This window comes from Anguilla rostrata, chromosome 14 (genome assembly GCF_018555375.3).
Source record: "Anguilla rostrata isolate EN2019 chromosome 14, ASM1855537v3, whole genome shotgun sequence".
NCBI lineage: Eukaryota > Metazoa > Chordata > Actinopteri > Anguilliformes > Anguillidae > Anguilla > Anguilla rostrata.
The window spans coordinates 28,352,485-28,377,556 of record NC_057946.1 but is presented as its reverse complement, the minus strand read 5'-3'; the positions used below and the strand labels follow the sequence as shown (position 1 = coordinate 28,377,556).

Sequence of the window (25,072 nt, the reverse complement as noted above, 5' to 3'; positions counted from 1 at the left end):
GGGGTCTGCATTGGGAGGAGTCATGTGGAACTCCGTTTGGGAGCTCAGCAGGGGGGCACAGGGTTTGGCGGACCCGTCTGCTGGGGGCAGACTTGGGGACTTGCTCTGGGACACCTGGGAGAAGACGACTGATGCCTCAAGGCGGCAGGGTGGGGCTGACTCCCCTCCTTCTTCATCAATGTGCAGAAAGTCCAGTTCCACGGGGGCACATGAAGGAGGGGAGTCACAAACCGGAGGGGAAGGAGCCAGAGAGTCCGTCACCATCAGCACTGGATCTGTTTCCTGATTGGGCAGGTGCTGGGACTGTGGTTCAGGGTCATTTTCCAGGCAAAGCACAGGCGCGGGGTCTGCTTTCTGATTGTACAGGGGCTCTGGATCCGTCTCCTGACTGGACAAAGGCACAGGGTCTGCTTCCTGATTGGGCAGAGGTGCAGGGTCCGTTTCTGGATTGGATAGAGTTGCGGGGTCTGCTTCCTGTTTAGATACAAGTGTCGTGTCTACGTCCTGATTGGATAGATGCCCAGGATCTGCTTCCTTATTGGACAGGAGTGTGGGGTCTAATTCCTGACTGGACAGTTGTAAAGAGTCCATTTCCTGACTGGTCACAGGTGCAGGGTTAGCTTCATGATTGGACAGAGGCACAGGGTCTGATTCCTGACTGGACAGGTGGCATTCAGCAGGTCTTAGCTTCATGATTAGGGATCAGGCGGGCTCAGCGTGCTCACAGCATGCCATCCACAGGGCCAGTCTGGGGGAGTGGCCAGTAGTGACAGAAAGGGGGAAGAAAGGAAGAAATGTATTTGAGGGAAAGAATTTAAAAAGAGAAGAAGACAAGAGGTGAGAAGCAGAGAGATGGAGGAAGCAGAGGGTGCGGCACAGTAAAAATATTTTTGAAAGCGGTCAAAGTGACGCACTCTCTTCTCAAGAATCGAATCTGCATTAACTGCTAACCCCGTACACCACACCGGAGAGGAACATCAACGCCTCCACACTCACAGCCAGTCAAAAGCTTACAGCACTCCACACACACAGCAGCTCTGCACGTCCCCACAACTACTGTGTGTTTACAACACCAGGGCACCTGTAATAATGTGAATCCAACCCTGACACGCTGACCTCGCAAGTAAAGCAGAGCACGGCACGGCGGTCCTGAGGTCGCTGAGTCATCCTCCCGTGCGCTCCACCACCTCCACCGGGATTTGGCAACCATGTCTGGGCCCTTCGGCCACGCCCACCAGATCAAAACCTCAGACGGAGCTCCTCATACTCCGATTCAGCGCTCACACTCTGTGTCTGCCTGCCCGTCTTCTACAGCTGTAGCTCAAGAGGAAACGGCAGATCCTTATTGGTCCCTCACTTTGCTGACTGATTATTATTATTATTTTTTTTTTATTGGGCTTTTCAGCTTTATTGGACAGAACAGTGTAGAGAGACATCATCTCGTAAAGTTACCAAACATGTTTTAACGTTTTATATGTTAACATTACGGTCACATTTTTGTGCTTGATTATTACTCCCCACTTCCCATTTTACCTCAGCAATGCAGCGTTACGCCTTGGTGGATAATAAAGTACCGCTGCGTATCAGTGGATGTTGAGTGGGTTGGGGAGGGGTTACAGAACCACAAGTACAAGGTCGTAGCATCTGGTTCAATCCGAGGGATGTAGTTTAAATACCCAATAAATGTACGGTATTGATTTGTATTAATTGATTGTTTTTCCGTAATTAAATTACAATATAATATATATATTTTTTTTTTTTTGCGTAGTTTCAGCTGGCATTTCGTACCTGCGTATTTTGACCAAGAATTGCGTGGTTGGTACACAAAATGCGTGCAGGTTGGCATGTCTGCTATCACCACACCCACCCTAATCCCCTCACAAGCCGTGGCCACGCCCACATAGTCCCCTTACAGAGAGTAGCCACGCCCACACAGTCCCCTTTCAAGAAGTGACCACGCCCACAGTCCCCTTAAAGGCAATGGCCGTGCTAACACGGCACCCTGACAGACTTGGGCCACGCCCACACTGGAGACAGTACTGGGGGCTCATGATACTGTTAATCTTTCTCTGTCCCTCTTATCACCCTCTCTATCCCCCATTTCCACTTTCTCCTCCTCCCTCCCTCCTCCCCCCGCTCTGGGCACCTTAAAGTCAGACAGGGAGGCCATGAGCTCATCCAGCTCACGAGTGGCGGAGGAGGCTGAGATTCGGGCCTGCTGCTGGCTGGGCGTTTCCTCCAGCCCGCCTGTCAACTCAGCATGGGCGGGGCTAGAAAACATACACACAAAAACAGACGCACAAAGACACACATACACACACACACACGCACACACAGACAAACCGACACAAACACACACACACACACAGACGCACACACATATCCACACAAACAGACATACGCACAGTCAGACACCACACCCATTAGAAGCAGCTGATGACTGGACTATGACTACTACTCAGCAGCTTTTGAAAGAGTGTTGACTGAAAGGGCAGGTCTTATCAGGGGACTTTCCTCCAAAGTTCACATACAGAGATACTCAACATGTTTCGCTGCTGGTCAGAGAGCTTAAGTAAAATAGCACACTGGAGCTTGCCTCCTTCAGGCAGCTTGCTGATTGGCTAGTTCTGGCAGAGGAAGTAGGACTGAGACAGGATGCAGCGGTGCATGCTGGGTAAGGTGCTCACACAGGATTGGGCACGGAGCTCTCCAGCTCGTTCAGTAGGCTCTCCACGCTCGGGCGCACGTCCTCGATGCTGCGCACGCCGGCCCGGCTGGCCGTCTCCTTGGGAACGGGGCACCCGCTGGCGGCTGACACCCCGTTCTCCTGAATGAAGTCTGTGGTGCTGCTGGAGGGCACAGGGGGAGCGGCTTTCACTACAGAGAGGGAGAGAGAGCGTGATTAGAAAATGAGCTCACTGGAAACACAAGCCATTCCTGAACCTAAATCCTTATACTCAAACCCTGGATAACAACAGCCTTGGGTCCAGACTCTCCCGGACACACTGTACTTACGCATCCACATATGTGTCAGACACACACTACTTACACACCTGCACACTGTCATATACTGTGTATAACGTGGGTGAGGTGTGTGTCCTGTGGGCGGGGTAAGTATAATGTGGGCGGAGCATGTGTAATGTGGGCGAGGTAAGTGTAATGTGGGCGGAGCATGTGTAATGTGGGCGGGGTAAGTGTAATGTGGGCGGAGCATGTGTGATGTGGGCAGGGTAAGTATAATGTGGGCGGAGCATGTGTACTGTGGGCGGGGTAAGTGTAATGTGGGCGGAAAGCATGTGGAGCATGTGTGATGTGGGCAGGGTAAGTATAATGTGGGTGGGGTGTGTGTCCTGTGGGCGGGGTAAGTGTAATGTGGGTGGAGCATGTGTACTGTGTGCGGGGTAAGTATAATGTGGGCGGAGCATGTGTACTGTGGGCGGGGTAAGTGTAATGTGGGCAGGGTAAGTGTAATGTGGGCGGAGCATATGTACTGTGGGCGGGGTAAGTACAATGTGGGTGGAGCATGTGTACTGTGGGCGGGGTAAGTACAACGTGGGTGGAGCATGTGTACTGTGGGCAGGGCAAGTGTAATGTGGGTGGAGCATGTGTACTGTGGGCGGGGTAAGTACAATGTGGGCGGAGCATGTGTACTGTGGGCGGGGTAAGTACAATGTGGGCGGAGCATGTGTACTGTGGGCGGGGCAAGTACAATGTGGGCGGAGCATGTGTACTGTGGGCGGGGTAAGTACAATGTGGGCGGAGCATGTGTACTGTGGGCGGGGTAAGTACAATGTGGGCGGAGCATGTGTACTGTGGCCGGGGTAAGTGTAATGTGGGCGGAGCATGTGTACTGTGGGCGGGGTAAGTACAATGTGGGCGGAGCATGTGTACTGTGGGCGGGGTAAGTGTAATGTGGGGGTAGCAATGTGGTGGAGCATGTGTACTGTGAGGCGGTAGTTATGTGGCGGAGCATGTGTACTGTGGGCGGGGTAAGTACAATGTGGGCGGAGCATGTGTACTGTGGGCGGGGTAAGTACAATGTGGGCGGAGCATGTGTACTGTGGCCGGGGTAAGTGTAATGTGGGGGGGTAAGTACAATGTGGGTGGAGCATGTGTACTGTGGGCGGGGTAAGTGTAATGTGGGCGGAGCATGTGTACTGTGGGCGGGGTAAGTACAATGTGGGCGGAGCATGTGTACTGTGGGCCTACCCTCGGTGGCGAATGAGGCCGGAGCTTGTTGAACGGCGCTCAGCTCCTGGAGCAGGCGGTCCAGCTCTGACAGGTTGTCTCCCATCTCCCAGCCGCTCACTGCAGGGTCTGCTTTCAGCTTCACCGGCAAACTGAAAAGAATGAGAGAGGAGCTGAGATAACACACACACACACACACACATCTACACACACACACACACATACATACACACACACATCTACACATCTACACACACACACACACACACACACAGGGAGCCCCAGGCGTACCTATACACGTGCTCCTCTTCGCTCTTGTTTGGAGGGGGGCTGTTGCTGTCCTGGGACCACCCCTTCTGAACCAAACCAAAGGACCATTAGCATCACAAACGGCTTCATCATCACCATTATAAGAACATCATCATCGTCATCATCATCACCTTTATAACAACAACACCATCATCATCATCACCATTATAAGAACATAAGAATGAAGAGAACAGGCCTTTTAGCCCATCTAGGTTCATCATTGACCTACAGTCTGAAATGAATCTCTCACAGCATCAAGCCTGGAGATCTCATGAGACACTTCACGATGACCATCTTCATCATCACCATAATCACCACTGTCATCATCATACCCATCTTCACCATCAGCGCCAGTGTTGAGAGAGCAAAGCCAACTGTGTGTGGCAGTTTTATGAGGGGCGGGGCTTACCTGCTGGGAGGAGTTCTGTGATTCGGGGGGGTCTAGCACCGTGCCGTTCAGGGCTTCAGCGGAGGGGGGCGGAGGCACTGGGGGCGGGACGGAGATCTCCTGAGGGGCGTGTCCCGTGGGGTAGGAGTACGACTCCTCAGCCAGAAACAGCGGCCGCTTGGAGATGTGGGATGTCGTGGACTCCAAGTCCGCCAGCAGAGCGTCTGAAACGGCAGGGACAGCACAGTTTAGCAGGAGTCTCAGTGCAGAGGCTGTCTGAGCTAGCCTGTCTGAGCTAGCCTGTCTGAGCTAGCCTGTCAAAGCTCGCCTGTCTGAGCTAGCCTGTCTGAGCTAGCCTGCCAAAGCTAGCCTGTCAAAGCTCGCCTGTCTGAGCTAGCCTGTCTCAGCTAGCCTGTCTCAGCTAGTCTGTCTGAGATAGCCTGCCTAAGCTAGCCTGTCTGAGCAAGCCTGCCTAAGCTAGCCTGCCTAAGCTAGCCTGTCTGAGCTAGCCAGGCTGGGCTAACCTGTCTAAGCTAGCCGGTCTGAGCTAGCCTGTCTAAGCTAGCCTGTCTAAGCTAGCCTGTCTGAGCTAACCTGCCTAAGCTAGCCTGTCTGAGCTAGCCTGTCTGAGCTAACATGCCTAAGCTAGCCTGTCTGAGCTAACCTGCCTAAGCTAGCCTGTCTGAGCTAGCCTGTCTAAGCTAGCCTGTCTGAGCTAGCCTGTCTAAACTAGCCTGTCTGAGCTAGTGCCCAGATTCCTGCACACATCACACCAACCCACCTGTGAAACGCTACAACCCTTTCGACACCAATATACTCCCCACAGATTACTCAACACTTAGAGTTTACAAAACGGTTTTAAAAGAAACAGTTACTTTCTAGTATTCAAGTTTCTCCTTCGGTATGACCTTCTGCTTTGGTTAGTAATGTTTCTCTTGGGTCTGCAGGATTGTTTTCACGTTTTCCCAGCATCTAAGGAGTTAATGTATTCCAGGTACATGCTTGATCCAGGTAACACCCCCACCTGCAGTCTCCTATCAGTGAGTCAGGTTACGAAGCGGTTATGGAGTCAGGTTAATCACACCTCATTCTTTTGGAATCATATCACCATAATACATATTCCAGAAATCCACTAGCAAATTCACAGTCAAAAATTTCCCTGTTAAAGACTGATATTACAGATTTTTTAGATAAAATGTAGATGTACGGTGCAGGAGTCTTATGGAGGATAGGTCTACTCTAAACCTCGGCAGAGGTTTCTACAGGATGCGGGAACTTGGGCTGACAAAAATGGTAACTTACACAAACAGGAAATTAGAAGAGGATGCTAGTTGCCCTCAGCTGAATATCAGAGGAAAGCACACATCTGTTACTGAGAAGGAGACAGCCAGATGAGACAATTGGTAGCAGCTGATATTATTTATTAATTTATGAATTTAAGCTTTATTTATACAGGGTAGGCTGACAGAGCACACATTGGCTTTTACAGCAATGCCCTGTCAATGCCCAACCAGGTAGCCTAACCTGCATGTCTTTGGACTGCAGAAGGAAACAGGGGTACCCTGAGGAAACCCACACAGGCACCGGGAGAACATGCAAACTCCACACAGAAAGGCCCCAGCCGAGATTCAAACCCAGAGCCCGGTTTACAGCAAAACTCATCTCCACTCAAAAGTGTCTCAAACACAAAACCTCTACACTTGCCCAACCTCACCATCCGCTCTGCATCTGATTGGCTACTCAATCCCTGGCATTTCCTACCCACTTCGATTTCCCAAGTTGTCAATGCGAAGGAGAACCAAGTTCTTAGTTGGCCTACATGTAGCAAACATAAAATTGGAAACAAACGATATGGCCTATTCTAAACATAGTCTGTGCATTATATCAGGCGTTACAGATTTAATTTTTTACATAAGACCCATTTATACAGCTGGATATTTACTGAAGCAATTCAGGTTAAGCACCAATGGTACAAGGCCGGTTCCACAACCATTAAACTACTCTGCCACCCGAACTGACTTTCTTCCCATGAAACATTCAAATCACCTCATGTTGACAAAAGCAAAAAAAAACGCTGTCTAAGGATACCATTCCAGAATATTCCCTCGATTGGATCTGGTGACCTAGAAGGTCCTGCTGACATGTAGATAATGTCACAGTTGTGTTCCTCAAACCACTGGACTTCTTGCTCACGGTCTGCGGACAGGATATTTGTAATGTAGAAAAGAAACCCCTCTCTGCAGGAGAGAAATCTTTAACGTGCAGCGAGGATGATCACCTGGCACTGTTACATAAAAATGAGCCTTCACCTTGCCTTCTAAGGCTATGAGTGCTCTCAAACCCAGCCAGGAAAACGCACCTCGCAGCACACTATTACAGAACCGCCAGAACACTCCACTGCTGGAAAGCCACCGTGTTAACATTTCTTGTTAGCTACCTGTACCTGTTTAAATAAAATAACAAGGAACCCAGCACTCAACACCAGCCTGAGAGCCCAGAGACAGGGAAGCGCTTCAGCCAGATTCTTTAGCAAGATTCTCCTGTCGGAAGCTCCTAAGAGTGAAGAGATGGGGGGAGTGACAGGCGATTGGCTTAGCCCGAAGCTACGGTTTTACCTTTTTTTTTTTTTTTGGTTTGCTGTTGTTGGGATCTGGTCCTGCGGAGCCGGTTTTTAAAAGGGCGAGTTCAGAGATCGTACTCACAGCGTCTGTCGTGTGTCCTCAGGGTGCCTGTGTGTGAGACCGTGTGTGCGCGAGAGAGTCAGAAAAAGAGTCAGAAAGAGAGAGAGAGAGAGGGTTGAGAGAGGGAGAGAGAGAGAACGAGAGAGAGAGAGAGAGAGGGTTGAGAGAGGGAGAGAGAGAGAACGAGAGAGAGAGAGAGAGAGAAAAAAAGCCCTACGTGCTGTAAATGGCATTCCCACAGAGGGAGGGGTCCTGCAAGATGCTGCTCATTAAACCACTCCCCCTCCCTCCCCCTGATCCACACCTACAGCGCTCAGCTCAACACGCAGACCAGAGACAGGCTTAGTAAGAAAAACAAACCCGTCACACATACGGTAATCTATCGCAATCATGGTCTCTTGGTGATGAACCTACTCAAGTCCCTATACCAGTGATCTTCATTCCCCTGGTCCTGGTGATCAATTAAAGCACTCGAATACACAGTTAATTCACATTACCTGCTTTCTTGGGTCTGAATTGGTTGTTGATATTAAGGCGAAAACAAAGACCAGCAGGCCCTTCAGCCAGCCAAATCACTGCCCCACACTGCAAATCACTCATTTCTAATGACCAGCTGGTGAGGAGAACCAGACCAAACACTGCCCGCTGCGTTGCCAGGAAACAGCTAGAGAGCAGGACTCTCACCCAGCAGAACATAGGTTCATATCCCAGTGGAGGGCAGGCCTCAGTGCTCTCCATCAGCCAGAGGAATATCCTGCGCTCAAAGCGTCCGAGAGGCTTTCAGGAAGTGGCAAGCCACACGGGAACAGAACACAGGCTACATTACACAACTTTGCTGGCATTTAGCAGAAGCCCTTAATCAAAGCCACTTACACAATTTGACATTTTGACACAGAATTCATTTGGTTACGGCTGGTTACGCACTGAAGCCGTTCAGGTTAAGAGCCTCGCTCCTGGGTACAATGACAGCGCTCCACCGGGGAAGTGAACCTGTAACCTTAAAGGCCCCGTTCCCAAACCACGATACTACACTCCCGCCCAGCTAGTGATGAAAGCTTTCTAGGTTTCTCAGACTTTGTGCTAAACACACACACACACACACAAACACAAACACACACACGCACACACATACAAGTAAAACTACTACGTTCAAAAAATGTGTGTGACTTGTTCTCAGAAAAAACTGCACAAGAGATCTGTTTATCAATTTTAACAGCAGCAGGAAAGAGATGCAGGAACAGAAAGAGAGATGCAGGAACAGAAAGGAACGGCAGACCATCAGAGAGCGGAACACCTGAAGGCCTCTCAGATGTGGCTCAAAGTTCATTTTAAATGTATTTCAGGGAGATGTATTTTTTGTGCATTGTGCGTTAAAGTCAGATCGAAACACTGGAGGAAAGAAACTAATTTCTTCTCTGCAAGGAAGGCTCCTTGTTTTGCATCCCAGCACTTGCTGGAGAAGCCGAATATCTGTACAGGAAGAAGAGCCGGTCTTAGGGGCATGGAGAGCTGAGGGGACAGAGGAGAACACTGCAGGGAAAGGAGGAGGTAAATGTGCATGCAGGGCTGAGCAGCGTGTGCATGACAGTGACTATTATTTAAGAGAGCTGGAGCACCTGGACTCCATATTTGGCTCTTTGAGCCGTGCCAAGCGGAGTAATGAAAGTCTGCGTGTAGTCATGTCTCCAGGGTAATAATACTGCTGTGTGTGTGTGTGTGTGTGTGTGTGTGTGTGTGTGTGTGTGTGAGAGAGAGAGTGTGTGAGTGAGTGTGTGTGTGTGTGAGAGAGAGAGTGTGTATGTGTGTGTGTGAGAGAAAGAGAGTGTGTGTGTATGTGTGTGTGTGTGTGTGTGTGAGAGAGAGTGTGTGAGTGTGTGTGTGTGAGAGAGAGAGTGTGTGTGTGTGTGTGAGGTGCAGTCAGTGATGTTATTGTTGAGACAGTCTCATGGGTCATTGTGGGATTTTGACACTCAGGACTTTGTGCAATGCTTTCACAACAGATACGTGGGGGGGCGGGGGTAGCATGGGGCGGGACAGGCTGGGGGCATCTGGGTCAAACATTCGTGAGTTTAGTTGAAAATAACTTGCATACAAATAAATGCTGTATTTCTCCTTACAAATGTTTGGTGATAATAAATGTAAAAAGTTTACCAACTGGGAGTAATTCCAACTTTTAGGAAGTTCTCAGTGATGAAAGGAGTTGGGTGAGAAGAATGTTAAAGCCCAGTATCTCACATCTGGAGAAATGACAAACAGAACCCTTTCATTCGCAGGTCTGGCATTAAACCCCGTCCTCTATGTGGAGTCTTCGCCCACCAGCGCCTGTCCAGGTTTCAGTCTGTAATGTTCCTCAGGGTAGCCCGCCGGTCCCTACTTTTACAGTCAAGGGGTAACTCTCGAGCGCTGGCGGTAACTCTCAAGCACTAGGGGTAACTCTCGAGCGCTGGGGGTAACTCTCGAGCACCGGGGGTAACTCTCGAGCACCGGGGGTAACTCTCCAGTGCTGACGGTAACTCAAGGTGCTGGTGAATTATGGTGTGTCTAATTCAATGTTGTTCATTTTGTGTGTTTCCTAGCATCTGTGCAACTGCGGTGCAGAAGAAGCAGGTTCGACAATAATAACATTTCTGTGGTTGTGGTGGGGGCTAGAGGCCAGAAATGGGCTTCACATTTGAAGCTCACTTCCTGGTCTTACTGAGAAATGTTGCTAGCACCAACCAGTGAAGTTGGCAAAATATTTTACCCACAATCGTAGATTTCTAAAAACCACACTTTTTGTTTTTGGGTGTTGAGAAAGCTGCTAACTTCGTCATGGCGTCATGGCCGAAAGGCAAGCGCGCTGTGAGACGCTCTGCTACCAGTGTCTCTGTAAACCAGTACTCCTGATATCAACAGAAAGGTGAGACTGAACGGTTTTAATATTTATTTTCCCCTGAAATAAAACATAGCTCCCATTTATATGCCAGTGCTAAAAAAACTATAATACATGGCTTCAGGGACCAATTCTGCAGGGTGAATATTCCCAGACTGGAGCAAGAGGCAGCTGGCAGAGACACCCTCCAGTCACCTTCAACATCGCGCTGCTATACTGGATGAGCTGTCGGACAGTGGGCGAATGGGGTGCGTCTGTTCCGCTGGTTGATGGGGAAGTGTCAGAGGCTGACACGCTCCTGCACAGAGCCAGCTGGCTCTGAGAGCTACAAGGCTCTCAGCAGTGCACTGCTCCCCCCAGTGGTTACCGAGTGGAACTGCACCACAACTGGGGCAAAATGAACGGCAGCAATTCAACATTCAAAAAAGAGGCTTTTCAAAATTCAACCAAGTGTCTCAGGAGTGTCTCACTTTTGAAGACTGTTCGTTTCTTCTGAGGGACATCTTCTGTTTTTCTTAATTATACTTTTAAATCTGCAGCTACCAACATGTGGAACAGGCCCGGTGGGTGAAACGGAATATTATTTTCTTGTAGATTATACAGCATGTCCCAATCTCCTCCCAGAAAAACCAGCTTCCTGTGGGCTCCCAGGCTTGCAGGAAAAGACGTTCCAACCCTGGATGGGGCAGCTTTACCCCTGACTGTGATGCTTTACTTCGTCTGCTCTGCACAGGTCCATATGAATAACTATCCATATTAACAAGCCGGTTAAAATGGCCATAGAAGGCTGGGTCTCTAGTGTAACAGTGGGAACTCTGACCTCATTAAGGACGTGTTTTAAAGATGGTTCTGAGATTTGAGCGTGCTCAGTGCAGAGAGGAGTGAGGTTGTGTGATGTGAGCGTGCTCAGTGCAGGGAGTGAGTTGTGATGTGGCTGCTCAGTGCGAGAGGATGAGGTTGTGTGATGTGAGCGTGCTCAGTGCAGAGAGGAGTGAGGTTGGTGATGTGAGCTGCTCAGTGCAGAGAGGAGTGAGGTTGTGTGATGTGAGCGTGCTCAGTGCAGAGAGGAGTGAGGTTGTGTGATGTGAGCGTGCTCAGTGCAGAGAGGAGTGAGGTTGTGTGATGTGAGCGTGCTCAGTGCAGAGAGGAGTGAGGTTGTGTGATGTGAGCGTGCTCAGTGCAGAGATAAGCCTGTAGGATCTGAGTGCACTAAATGGAGCCAGGCTGTGCTTTCTCTCTCCCCACCAATCAGAGTGCACCCTTTCATCCTTTCCCCCTCACCCTCTCACACACATCCATCTAAACTTTGCTTTCTTCTTTCTTTTCTTGAGGTTCCTGCTCCAGTCTGGCCTTCATTCTCTCTTTATCTCCACCACCCCCCTCTCTCTCTCCCTCTCTGTGTGTTTGAGTTATAGCTCTAATTCAAAGGAATGTTGCTTCCTGTCAAACCCTCATTACTGCACATAGGATATCCTGTTGCATGCATCAGGCACGCACACACACACACACACTCACGCAAACACACGCACATGCACAGATACACACACACAGAAGACTTCTGACTGAGCAAAAATATCTCCCCTTTTCAGAGATCTCCCATTTAGACACGCTTCCCCTGAACCCTTCTCAGCTTAGGTAACACTAACGCTACGAGGGACTGGGCTTGGGTAGTATCCAGACTAAGCAGGACTGGGCTTGGGTAGTATCCAGACTAAGCAGGACTGGGCTTGGGTAGTATCCAGACTAAGCAGGACTGGGCTTGGGTAGTATCCAGACTAAGCAGGACTGGGCTTGGGTAGTATCCAGACTAAGCAGGACTGGGCTTGGTAGTATCAGACTAAGCAGGACTGGGCTGGTAGTATCGAGACTAAGCAGGACTGGGCTTGGGTAGTATCGAGACTAAGCAGGACTGGGCTTGGGTAGTATCGAGACTAAGCAGGACTGGGCTTGGGTAGTATCCAGACTGAGCAGGACTGGGCTTGGGTAGTATCCAGACTGAGCAGGACTGGGCTTGGGTAGTATCGAGACTAAGCAGGACTGGGCTTGGGTAGTATCCAGACTGAGCAGGACTGGGCTTGGGTAGTATCGAGACTAAGCAGGACTGGGCTTGGGCTAGTATCGGACTAAGCAGGACTGGCTTGGTAGTATCCAGACTAAGCAGGACTGGGCTTGGTAGCTCGAGACTAAGCAGGACTGGGCTTGGGTAGTATCCAGACTAAGCAGGACTGGGCTTGGGTAGTATCCAGACTAAGCAGGACTGGGCTTGGGTAGTATCCAGACTAAGCAGGACTGGGCTTGGGTAGTATCGAGACTAAGCAGGACTGGGCTTGGGTAGTATCGAGACTAAGCAGGACTGGGCTTGGGTAGTATCGAGACTAAGCAGGACTGGGCTTGGGTAGTATCGAGACTAAGCAGGACTGGGCTTGGGTAGTATCGAGACTAAGCAGGACTGGGCTTGGGTAGTATCGAGACTAAGCAGGACTGGGCTTGGGTAGTATCTAGACTAAGCAGGACTGGGCTTGGGTAGTATCCAGACTAAGCAGGACTGGGCTTGGCTAGTACTGAAGCCAAGCAGGGCTGCTGTTTCTTTGTCTGCTTTAATATAAGCTAATGCTGATGATGCCCACGATGAATCAACATTTACTCAGTTTAGTTTCCTAGCCGCAAAGCACCTGCTTTAACTGATAACGTTCCCCATGATAAGAGTTCTATTGCATAGCCCACAATTCAGAGTAAAAAACTCCCTTACCCAGACATGAGCGCTGGCCCAATATAAGGAACAATGGAGCAGACTTTGCTCTGGGCAAAAGGCACAATTTTAATGAACAGGGCAGGACTGACGTTTTGACGTCTACAACATCTTCTCACACTCTTTCATTTAGCTGGCTTGAAGCGCACTGGGCATCTACTTTCTTATCATAGCCCACAGTTCATTTGTACTCTGTATGTACATTTGTTAATATTTTCCTAAGTTAGTAAATTAGGTGTTTAACGTGAGCTTGGTGTTGCCCGTTTGCACATACAAGAATGATTCCAATCACATCCACGCAGGTTTGGTGAGGCCAATTCAGATCAATGATTCGACTAAACAGTTTCAGGGCATCTGAAGCTGGCCGAGGGCATCTCAGGAGAGGCCCCGCTGCCTTACCGTGTCGAATCGCAGGCCTGAGGTCACAGAATTCCATCGACGTCAGGGGCGCGGTTACGCGTCATTAGCCTATCAGGAAACGGCACAGCGAGGGCATAGGTTTGGGTTTGTATATCGATAGGGACAGAATATTTTTAACTTCGTCCTACATGCTATCAACACCCCTGCTGCTACATGCAGGAACATATGTGCACACACACACACACACACACACAACTACAAGAATTATCATACATCTAGCAGGTTAGCTATAAAATAAGTCCCATGGGTCTGCTACCGCAGCAGCCACTGAAACAGTAGACAAAGCTAAAAGGGGAAGTTTTGAGCTCGCCATAATTTATAAACAAGAGTCAGTGAGTCGTTTCCACGGAAGCGGTCACCTGTGTGTTTGTGCCTCTCGCTCTGATGTGAACAAACCCAGCTCTGTAACCTCTGCAATTAGATGTTCTCTTTTATTTACTTTCTTTTCTCGTTCCCAGTTTCATCCTGCTGCAAATCTTTCATCTCGACTGGCTTGTGTACAACTGTTTAATGAGAGAAGAAAAAGCGCGCTGATTGGACTGGTACTCGGTATCTGCTGAGAACACAAGTTCAGGCACTGGTATCGGGAATGGAAACGTGTGATTGAGACATCGAAAAAACACATCCACTCCTGAGAGAGAGAGAGCGAGAGAGACAGTGCCAGAGAGAGAGAGAGAGAGAGAGAGAGAGAGAGAGAGAGAGAAAGATGAGCTGTGCCTACATGTTAAAATTCCTCCCATCTTTCGCTCCTTATCTCTCCCTCCCTCCGTCTCTATATCTAACAGGCAGGAGGGCGAGCGGGGCATTCCGCACGTGTCTCTGCACGCCCAAAATGAAATCCAGGGGGGAGAGAGAACAAGAGAGATAAGTGGAGACAGAGAGGCAGAGAGGTGTCCCATCGCTTCTCATTATTTCCCCATTTAACTTTCTCCAAAACTGTCAGACTCGTCCCCGTTTGTCACCGTGGAATCACTTCCCATCAATAAAGCAATTTAATTGATTTAAAACGAGAGACAGAGAAGGATATCAAGCAGTCTTCATTAACATGACAGGAGCAAATCCAGTGCTGGCAGCACATTCTCTCTCTCTCTCCCTCTCTCTCTTGATCTATCTCTCTCTCTCTTGCTCTCCCTATCTCTCCCCCTCTATCTATCTCTCTCTCTCGATCTATCTCTCTCTCTCTTGCTCTCCCTATCTCTCCCCCTCTATCTATCTCTCTCTCTCTCTCTCCCTCTCTATCTATCTCTCTCTCTCTTGCTCTCCCTATCTCTCCCCCTCTATCTATCTCTCTCTCTCTCCCTCTCTATCTATCTCTCTCTCCCTCTCTACATTACATTACATTATAGGCATTTAGCAGACGCTCTTATCCAGAGCGACGTACAACAAGTGCATAGGTTTCATGATGTAGAGGCGCAAAAGAAACCTCTCTATCTCTCTCAATTTCAATTTCAAAGTGCTTTATTGGCATGACAAATATAGGCACTTGTGTTGCCAAAGCAGTGGTTATAACATACAACTATATACAATTAATCCGTTATATAAAAAAAAAAATATATATATATGTATATATATATACAAAAATATCAGTAAGTGATGTTAGGTGTGTGTGTGTGTGTGTCTGACTATCTGTGTGTTATGTGCATGAGTGAATATTATGTGTCTGCTTGTACGTGTGTATGCTGTGTGTAAATGTGTGCATGAGGTGGTCACACATTGTCCCTCAGAGTATGGCAAGAGAACACAAATTGTGCTGCTAATATGCAGCAGCCTTTTTCTTCTCCTAATAGGTAGGGTAATCTATCGTCATTGGGTATATCATTGAATTGGGGACATTTCTGGATTATTTTTTGGTAGAATTTTTGGCAAATTTTGTCAAATTTTGTGCATTCCATTAGGAAGTGTTTTTCCGTTTCAATTTGGTTGCCTTTGCATTGTTGGCACAATCTATTTTCTTCTGGCAACCATGATTGTCTGTGCCTGCCAGTTTCTATGGCTAAGTGGTGCTCGCTGAGTCTGTACCTCGTCAAGGTGGTTCTCAGTTTTTTGTCAGTAACTGTGGTCAGGTAGTTCGCTACAGCATACTGTCTTTTTAGGGCCAAATAACATTTCATTTTACTTTGCAATTTTGTTTTAGTTTCCCAGTAGGTTATATAATTCTGTTTCAGCTGTGTTGCAATTTGGTTTATTCTAATTATGTTTGTAGTTTTGTTCTGATCCTGAGCAGGTGAGGTGTTAGTGTGTGTTAGTGTATGTGGGGAACTAAGGCTCAGGACCAGCTGAGTGAGGGGATTGTTTGCTTTGCTCAACTCTTGGTATTGCAGGGCTTTGTATTGATGTGAGTGGGGGTCACTTTGTTTTAGGTGCTTCCAAAATTTGATTGACCTTTTTTGTATTTTGATAAGTAATGGGTATTGGCCTAATTCTGCCCTGCATGCATTGTTTGTTGTGTTTCTATGTAATTTCAGGATATGTTTACAGAATTCTGCATGCAGGGTTTCAATTGGATGTTTGTCCCATTTGCCAAATTCTTGACTGATGAGTGGACCCCACACTTCACTGCCATAAAGAGCAATTGGTTCGATTACAGCTCCAAAGATTTTAAGCCAAATTCTAATCGGAAATTTGTCGTTTTATGGCGTAGAAGGCCCTGCGTGCTTTCTCCCTTAGTTCATTCACTGCAATGTTGAAGTTTCCTGTAGAAACTTTCTATCTCTCTCTCTCTCTCTGTCCCATGCCGTTTCTCCTCAGATAAACTCCTGGAAGGGTGTACATGTCTGAATGCTGATTTGGAAGATAAGCGTGGAATGCGAGATGCGGACGCAGGAGGGAGGGACTGTGTTCCACTGCAGTTTTCTGTTTGGGGCATTTTGGTTTTTTTTAAGCTGTAAAACTGACTTTTAAAAGTAAAATGCTTGATCAGCTCTTACTAAGACAGCCTCTCTGAGAGACTGCATTAAACATTACACCTGAAGGATTCTGGGAGGATCTGAGGTGGGCACCAGATATATGTGAGAAGCACAACCAAACACACACAAACACACACACTCACACACACACACAAACAAACACACACACACACACACACATACACCTTCATACTCTCTCACACACACACACACACACACACACACACACACACACACACACACACACACACACATACTCACACACACACACACACACACACACACACACACACGGTAAAGCATCCTTGTGAAGGGGATGCTCGTGTAAGAGCTCAGTGCTGTGCTACTGTACAGACGGGTCTTTGTGTCTCTGCTGAAAACAATGGAGCTTTGAGCTCACAGCACTGATCTGAGTAAGACTAGACTAATAATTGAAAAAATAGACGGCAGCCAATAAAAGCCAGGGAAAGTGCGTTTACGTTGCGATTGTCCAAGTGCATGTGTTATGTGCGTGTCTGTGAGTGCATGTACATTTACATCTTTGTGTGCGTGTACATGCATTTGTGTGCATGCATGTCTGTAGAGTGTGAGTGCATTTTTGCGTGTGTGTGTTAGAAAGAATAAGACTGTGTGAGAGTGAGAGAACAGATTCTGCTCAAATACCGGCTCAGTGATCACGGCTGGCCAATGAAACGGGCCGGTGCACAGCGGCGGCCGCTGAGGAGGGAGGAAACTTCTCCTTAAACTGCTTATTGGTCTCCAAACATGACTGACAACAGGTTGAGACCAATGATCAGTTTCAAGGGAACACTTCTGCCTCCTCAGTTTTCAGCTCAGCAGCCACCACAGCCGCCGCAGGCAGACGTGGGTAACCAGGCAGAACAGGCCCTGTGATCACTGTGAAAGCAGAGAGGCTCAGACTCACTGTCTGCAGTACTGCAGTCCACCAACACACCGGCTGCCACACACTGCATGGCATGCATGCCACATGCCTAAGCATCAGGGAGAGGACAGTGACAGAGTCAGGGACACAGTGAGGACACTGACAGCATTAGAGACACAGAGAGGACACTGACAGAGTCAGGGGCACATTACAGGCAGCCAATCATCACTGACTCCACATTACAGACAGTCAATCATCACTGACTTCATATTACAGACAGCCAATCAACACTGACCCCATATTACAGACAGCCAATCATCACTGACTCCATATTCCATATTACAGACAGCCGATCACCACTGACTCCGTATTTCAGACATACACCGTTATCCCCCCTTTGTTCCCCGGCCAATAAGACAGCATCTCCAGGCAGCCCTGCTAAAAACAGAAGGTCGCTAGGAAGAGACGCTTTTCTTCCTCTGGTTATTCTGAGAACACAGTGGGGTGACAAACCACCATGAGTTAAACTACATAAACTATATATACACCTGACCCCTCCTGTCTGCTCGCCGTTAACACCGAAACAATCCTGAGTAAAGCTAAATGCACTCACCCCTTTCATTCCTGGACCACCAGGAGCAAAACTAACATGCAAGTCCGTCTGGAGAAGAGCATCTGCTGAGTGACTAATGTAATGTAATGCCAAGTGTATACACCTGTCCCTGTCTGCCTGTTCACTGCTTACACTTAAGGCCTGGTTTACTAGGACCATCAATGCATGAAAAAACCCTTTAGCACACAAAAACCAATAACATGACCACCGATTGGTCTAAGTATTTGTTTTGAACCAGTCATTGGTTGTGTTATTAGTTACGCGTCTCCTAAAAGTATTAGTAGCTAAATCAGGTCCTGAGAGATCTTTTTCTTTACTACCACTACAGGAAGTGGTAGAAGGATCCTTTGCACCCTGGTTCTGTACTGTAGCTGGGTCTAGGACTGAATGACAGACAGGCTGACCCAGAGTGAGCTGAGCAGGAGCCCTTTTTAGAGTAGGGATTTACCTGCTAAAGGACCAGCGAGGAGAGTCTTGGGTGTTGTGGCTGATTTGTGCCACAATGATAAAGCAAAAATCACAGGAAGTCGAACAGGGAGTGGTGAATAACACTGGGCCGTAAGACTCCGCCCTTGAGGGAGTGGCTGTTCTGTCAAGCTCCACCCCCAGACAGACGCAAGCAATGTGAATGAGTACACTACACTACACTACAAATCACCTTCCACTCGCAAATGCTTTTCTCAGTCTTAGGAATTACTTTTCACTTCTTCACTGAACTGCTGCATTCTGGTTTCAGGAGCGTTCCCCATTGCTCTTTCAAACAGGACCACATTTACCCAAACACCCATAAACCCTGTTTCAGACATGACCACTTAAACTATATATATAAGGATTTCAATTAATCCTTTAACTGTGTGCAGACTCACCAGGAGAGTTTAATCTCTGGCCAATCAGTGGCATAAATCAACCAATAAATTAAACATCAGATAGATAAGAAAACCAGCAGTACTATTGGCCTTGAGGGCCAGATTAGAGTATCCCTTTCACAGACTGACTGCATTGTGAAGACAGATGACAGGTGTGAACAGTTTTAAGAGTTATTACACAAGTTATTAGGTCTCACTGTGACAGGAAGGCCTGCCCCAGTGTCCTCCATCAACACATATTATAATCCTACTGCTTGGAGACCAACGTAACAACAGGAAATGACATCACCCAAAGGGCCTTCTCTTTGGTAAGCCAGCTCTGATAATCACAGTGACCAAACACACGCACACACATGCACACACGCACACGCACACATACACACACACATACGCACACACGCACACACGCGCACACACGCACACACGCATACACACAGCTAGTCGAGCGCTGGCTCAGGGGACCACTCCTTCCCCTTATTTTCCTGCTACACGGAACAGCTCTGGGTTGGGCATGCTGAACTTTGAACCCTGTCACCACAAACATGTGGCACACCGAGCAAGGAAAATGAAAATGAATCGCTTGATCAAACACAGATCCAGACTTGGAACCGGCGTCTTAACAACTGGATTTCTTTCACCAAAATCTAAATGAAAACCCCACAGTGACTTTCTTAACCTCTGGGCAGTGACACTGAATCATACTCAGAGTTTCCTGAATCACGTCTCTGGTTGTGTGAGGGAGAGACAGGGGCCTGCGAGCGCAAATCTCCCATAATGCTCACCTCCGGCCAGTTTGGACAGGGCCCGGCAGAGCATTCCGCCCCAGCAGGTGTGTGATCCCTCCCACCCCAGGGCTAAGGGCTTCGTGCTATTGGTCGGGTCTGACCAGTACGTCAGTTTCCTACCTGCCCCAGGTGCATTTCCACTGAGCCAGCTGCCAAAGTAAATATGACCACTATTCCAAGGAGATTATACAGGCTGTTTGTGTTTACAGTGTCAAAAAATCAATCTACAGTGCTGGTAAAAAAAATTAAAAAAATGTAGTACTTTATAGAAGATGAAAATCTGCCCATCGGCACAGCAACTTATTAAGTTTCATCTTTATTTGCGGTTTCGACCAATCGCAGATGCGAAATGTTGGAAATTGTGGATGACTTCTCCTTTGCCTGAGGATTTTGAATTTTGAGACGAGATGCCTGCAGTTTAACTGAGGATGAAATTACAGCAGTCAGCTAATAATATAGTCAGCCAATACCTGGTTAGTTTGTTCTCTTAGTAGCTTAGTTAGTTTGCTAGCAATAAATACAGGTAGATGAGTTGGATAGATAGCTACCATTATAGTTTTAATGCTACTTCAGTAAATAGCTGTTAATAGTAAATTACCTATGTCAAACTGGCTGAGATGTTAGCTGGTACAAATATTAACGAATGACGAAGCTGTCAGGTTTAGGTGAGATATTGGCAAACATTGGCACAAAAATTAATGAATGACAAAAAGCTGTTATGTTAGTAAATCATTAGTAAGCTTCAGTAGCGTAAGGGCAGCTGTACCATTATAAGAAATTGGTACAAATATTAATGATCAAGCTGTAACATGGGTTATTGCTAAGCAAGCATTGGTACAGAAAGTTTAAAAATATTTTAGAGGTTGGTATAGAACCCCCCACCCTTGCCCCAGAATGACATTTTCTGCACAGTGATCCCTCCGTCACCCTCTCTGCTGTCCCCCAATCTGAATAAAGCAAAAAAATACCAAAGGAGGGGTGAACTGTCCGCTCTTCTTAAAGAAATATCCATGATGTTCCACAAATATTTTTTCCTAGTTCATTTCATTTCAAGTTATTCTCCTGAATGTGCTGTATTGGAATGGGACAGACCAACAACTCATCGCCTCACGCAGACAGACGCGCTGTTGGAGTCAAGCCCATGACACGGCTCACAGTAACATGCAGCGGAGGCAGGGTAAACCAGAGGGAGCGGAGACAGAGGCGGACAATGTTTCAAAAACAAATCTCCAATCAAAAGAAAGTTACATTTTCACAGCAGCCCATGGAGTTCCTGAGGACCTGTATTCTCTCTCCCTCTATCCCCCAGGAAACACTGTTCTGAGCCCTACAGTGTGTCTCTCCCCTCTTAGGGAATGTTCTGGAGGGGGCAGCTGACACTTGCATGTTTGGAAGAGCATGTTCGTGAGTGCGAGTGCCACCTTCAACTGTGGGGTGGAGGGGTGGGGGTGCTAGGTATGACCTATAAATAGACAACAGAGCCCTGAAGAAGAAGAAGAAGAAGAAGAAGAAGAAGATGATACTGCTGCTACTGTCTCAGCATTTTTGGGAATTTTTTTAGCAAGGTTCTGCTAAAAATATAAAGATGTCTCAGAATTCCCACAGGGAAAGACCAGTACCCTGCCTTCTTTAGGCATACCCACCTCACTTACAAATTGCGTATTCACTGAAGTAGCTACTTCATTCTAAACTGGGCCCATTGGTTAGCTAGCACGCTAGGAATAATCCTGTCTTATATTTGTTGGGCAGGATCTAATGTTACAACTATAAGGTATAACAGACCTGCGTTCTGTAGCTTGCCAGCCACTAAGCTAAGGCTATTTATCAGTTGCTAGCTGTCTGTTGGAAAACAAGCAATTATATTACAGAATACAGCCAGGACAATGCCCTTTGAAACAATTTGTTGTGATACTGGGTATGGATTATGATATAATGGGGAAATAAATATCAATAGAAGTGTAAAAAGCAAAAATGTTATTTTTATTTTGGCCTATTGCAATATTATTAAAGTAACGCACAAATGTGAAGAGACTGGCATTTTGAACAAAAATTAATTTGTCGATAGCGCAGGCATAAAAAGGCTTCCAAAAGCAATTAATTTGCCAAATGTTTCAAGGCATCTGGGAAATAAGCAGCAAGTGCCAAGCTTAAACTTTTCTATGAAAGACCCCGAATAAGAAATGAATACTCTCATGAAGCTTTCAGCACAAATAAAGGATACTAATAAAAACGAATACTGGGTAATGTTCGCAGCCAAAGTGTGCAGCCTCACATTTCTGCTCCACACAACGGTACATTCCCATTTCCACAATTGGTGCCAGTACTGTATGACCGGATCGGGACAGCCGAATGTTCGTGTGCATGTGTGAGCTCGCTCTCAATGTCCTACACAAACCCCAACTATTGATGTGAGCAACTCCTCCAAACAAGTGATAACAGATAAGACTGCCAATCGTAGATCAGACTGCAGACCTTACGAATCGTAGATCAGACTGCAGACCTTCGCCACCTTTGCTCCCTCACCTTGACCTCTGACCTCTAGTGGTCAAGGATGGTCACTGCAGCCCTCCAGGGCAGCAGAGAGCCAGGGATCAATATGATATCAAGAGGCAAGATCAATAACAAGCCACTGGGGTGACTTCACCCACGCCACTCGCTGCTGACCTTGACACCTGAGAGTGGATTGTTTTGTCTATACTTATTTTCCATATTAACAGTGACTGCCCCCAACCTGTTCCCGTTAAGTTCTACTTAAATCTGTTATAGAGTATTGCAGTTATGGAACGCCATTTACCAAATCCAGTATATAAATGTTGAAGTTCCACAAATTTCATCGGGGGAGGAAGTGTGCGTGCCTTGCAGTTAAGGGTCCATAGGTCAACTTAACTGCTCACCTTGAAACATGGCGTTTTCCCATGCATTTCCCAATTACGTCACGAAGTAGTACAGCCAAAGATTTAAATGCGGATCTGTGTAAAAACGGGGACGTAATACAAAACTGTGCACTAATATTGTATCATAAGTGCACTGTTTTCTATATCCAGTTTGGCCTGACACCGGGAAGAGAATGAATATGCTGTTCGACGATCTACTTATGTCTATCTTTCTGTAAGGGATGTTATTAGGATATGTCTCTACAAACATATCAACGTACAATTTGGGTAAACTTTTTCTTTTTTTAACAGGTTAAAAATGTGCCGGTGACAAAGCGACAGTGGTCAAAGCAACGAAGTGTCAAGTAGCCTATTCTAGCGACACTGTTTATTTGAGATTTGGTTGACAATTCGCACGGATTTTTTACAAGCTAACAAAAACAAATAAATAAATAAATAAATAAATAAATAAATAAATAAATAAATAAATAAATAAAAAGAGAGTGGAACAAACAAGTGAAAACCAACACCCTAAATCGCTTCAGCTAACTAATCATTTGATCTCACTAGTGAGTTCCGCTCCCAACTGTCCCCGCGGATACACATACTTTATCCCCACATCAATAATGTCGCACGGGGAGGAGGAAACATTTCCGCAGCCAGAACTATTTTCGCTGAGCAACTAACAGGTTCAAACATGCGAAAGACGTGGAAACCTAACCAAGGCTCGCTACCTCACATTAAACCTTTTAAAAATTTGCAGGAAAGTTATATTTAGGACTGATTTTGAATAATCGTTTACTGCCAATGTTGTAACTTAAAATCGCGAAGCAAATGACACGATCCACGGGTGAGATCCATGAAAATTCAGGGTCACGTAAAGTGTTCCTTCAGAGACACCCCTGGCCCACGTCCACGCATGTCCATACATCAACACGGTGACAACTTATGAAAGTTCAGTCACAGCTGAGGAAGGTTACCCAGCGACTGTTCGCTGCTCGCCCGAATAGCTAGTGCAGCTCACTGCTGTTGGTTAACCACCGTTTCTCCAAACAAAAACAGGAGCTGACCATAGACAGAACTGTCCACACACCCTAAGAAAAAAAGCCCGACTTGTGCAACACCGCCGCTCAGTCCTAGCATGCTAGCTCACTCCGCTATTCCACACACGGACACCCCTTGATTTGAAGCGGTCGGCTCGCTAGCCCACATGCTGGTTCCCTGGCTTGGACAGGGGGCAGCCCCACACGCCATGGGATGGATCACTCGAAACGGAGGCTGGCTAAGCGGCCTCCTCGCTACCGATACCTGCGCTGCGGTTCGGGGTTAAATCACAGTGCGGGCTCGCAACCTACACGTAAACGGCCAGTTCCATTCTCCCGTCCCCTCAATTCCCGACGGCACAAACGCACCGACACAGCAAAACACCAGCCACAGAGTCCGCACACTCCACGCTTACCTAGGTCGTCCATGGTGCCAGGATTCGGTAGTAAGCCGAGCTGGACCGTTATCGAGTGGTTCTGTTTCCCCTGAGTCCAGGGCTTCCTTTTCGATTCCCGGCGCTCCTCGCTACGCTCCACACAGAAGTTTCAAATTGTTCAGTACAAGCAGCGCAGCGGAGACGTTCTTCGGGGGGGCGCCGCTCGCCTCCTACAATTCTTTTCCCCTTGCTTTCTCGTGCAGAAGAAACAGCCTTCATAAAACAGTGACCTCCAGCGGGCGAAGGCTACATTAAAACTTAAATAAAAGCTGCTATACAATTAGCCGCTTAAAGTGGGTTCAAAATAAATTCACAACTTCTACAGTCATTCAATACATGAAGAAAGGCATTATATGAAACACAGTGTGTTTTCCCAGATTGGAAACGGCGTCACGGAAGTGATTTACCGGGTAAAACGATATTTCAGACTCCAGAATTAGTTACGTCCTCAAAATAGAAACAGGCTTCCGTACCATAGCCTAGTCACTTACAGAAAAAGAACGCGTCACGAATCGACCCTTTAAAAGAGTGCACATGCTGTTGCTGAAGACGAAACCATTCTAACTTTGTGCGTATATGGTTTAAACAAATAGGCTATTCAGGTAGGCTATATAAGTAGGGTGTCCTAACATCACATTGCGTGCTCCTGTCTCTCCCGTACGTGTGTCCACAAGTCTACAATCCCTAGGGCCCGCATGTGCCAAGATCATTTCGGTTCCAACTATATGTCAGAGTTGATAATGAATTATTTTCACCATCGTTTAGGCATGGCGAGTATGCGGCCGAATTTAGGTGTTCTTGGCTGTTGCAGTGAGATGGGAGACAGATCCGTTATGCGTGCGCACGGAACTTCAAATCTTCAGATATGACGACGCTATACTGACGGATTGGCCTATTCTCAACAGAAAACATTCTTATGTAATTTCTATTCTGATATATGTGTACACACACACATACATTTATGTGCTCCATGTATTCCAATCTCACTGTATTTTATCATGTATAAACGATGGAAAAACCTCAAAGTGTACTGCAGATCTGGAAACAGCAGTATACCTT

At 47.3% G+C, this 25,072-nt stretch overlaps 2 protein-coding genes across 3 annotated transcripts in view; both read right to left on the bottom strand.

Moving 5' to 3' along the window:
* LOC135238830 (uncharacterized) overlaps positions 1–661 on the bottom strand; it is a 6,288-nt gene extending 5,627 nt beyond the window's left edge. The window contains exon 1 of the mRNA XM_064306932.1: positions 1–661. This exon is cut by the window's left edge and continues 612 nt beyond it. Coding sequence (XP_064163002.1) covers positions 1–591 — 591 coding nt within the window. The 5' untranslated portion in view covers positions 592–661.
* The window catches only part of LOC135238831 (paxillin-like), a 34,405-nt gene extending 9,787 nt beyond the window's left edge, over positions 1–24,618 (bottom strand). The window contains exons 1-6 of one of the 2 annotated variants that reach the window (XM_064306935.1): positions 23,993–24,618; positions 4,907–5,109; positions 4,480–4,541; positions 4,210–4,340; positions 2,688–2,877; positions 2,147–2,270 (exon numbers count right to left, since the gene is read on the bottom strand). In XM_064306935.1, the coding sequence (XP_064163005.1) occupies positions 2,147–2,270; positions 2,688–2,877; positions 4,210–4,340; positions 4,480–4,541; positions 4,907–5,109; positions 23,993–24,005 (723 nt within the window). In that variant the 5' untranslated portion in view covers positions 24,006–24,618. Of the gene's footprint in view, positions 1–2,146; positions 2,271–2,687; positions 2,878–4,209; positions 4,341–4,479; positions 4,545–4,906; positions 5,110–23,992 lie in introns of both variants that reach the window. The other variant, XM_064306934.1, reaches the window with a different exon arrangement.
* Between the last annotated feature and the right edge of the window lie 454 nt (positions 24,619–25,072).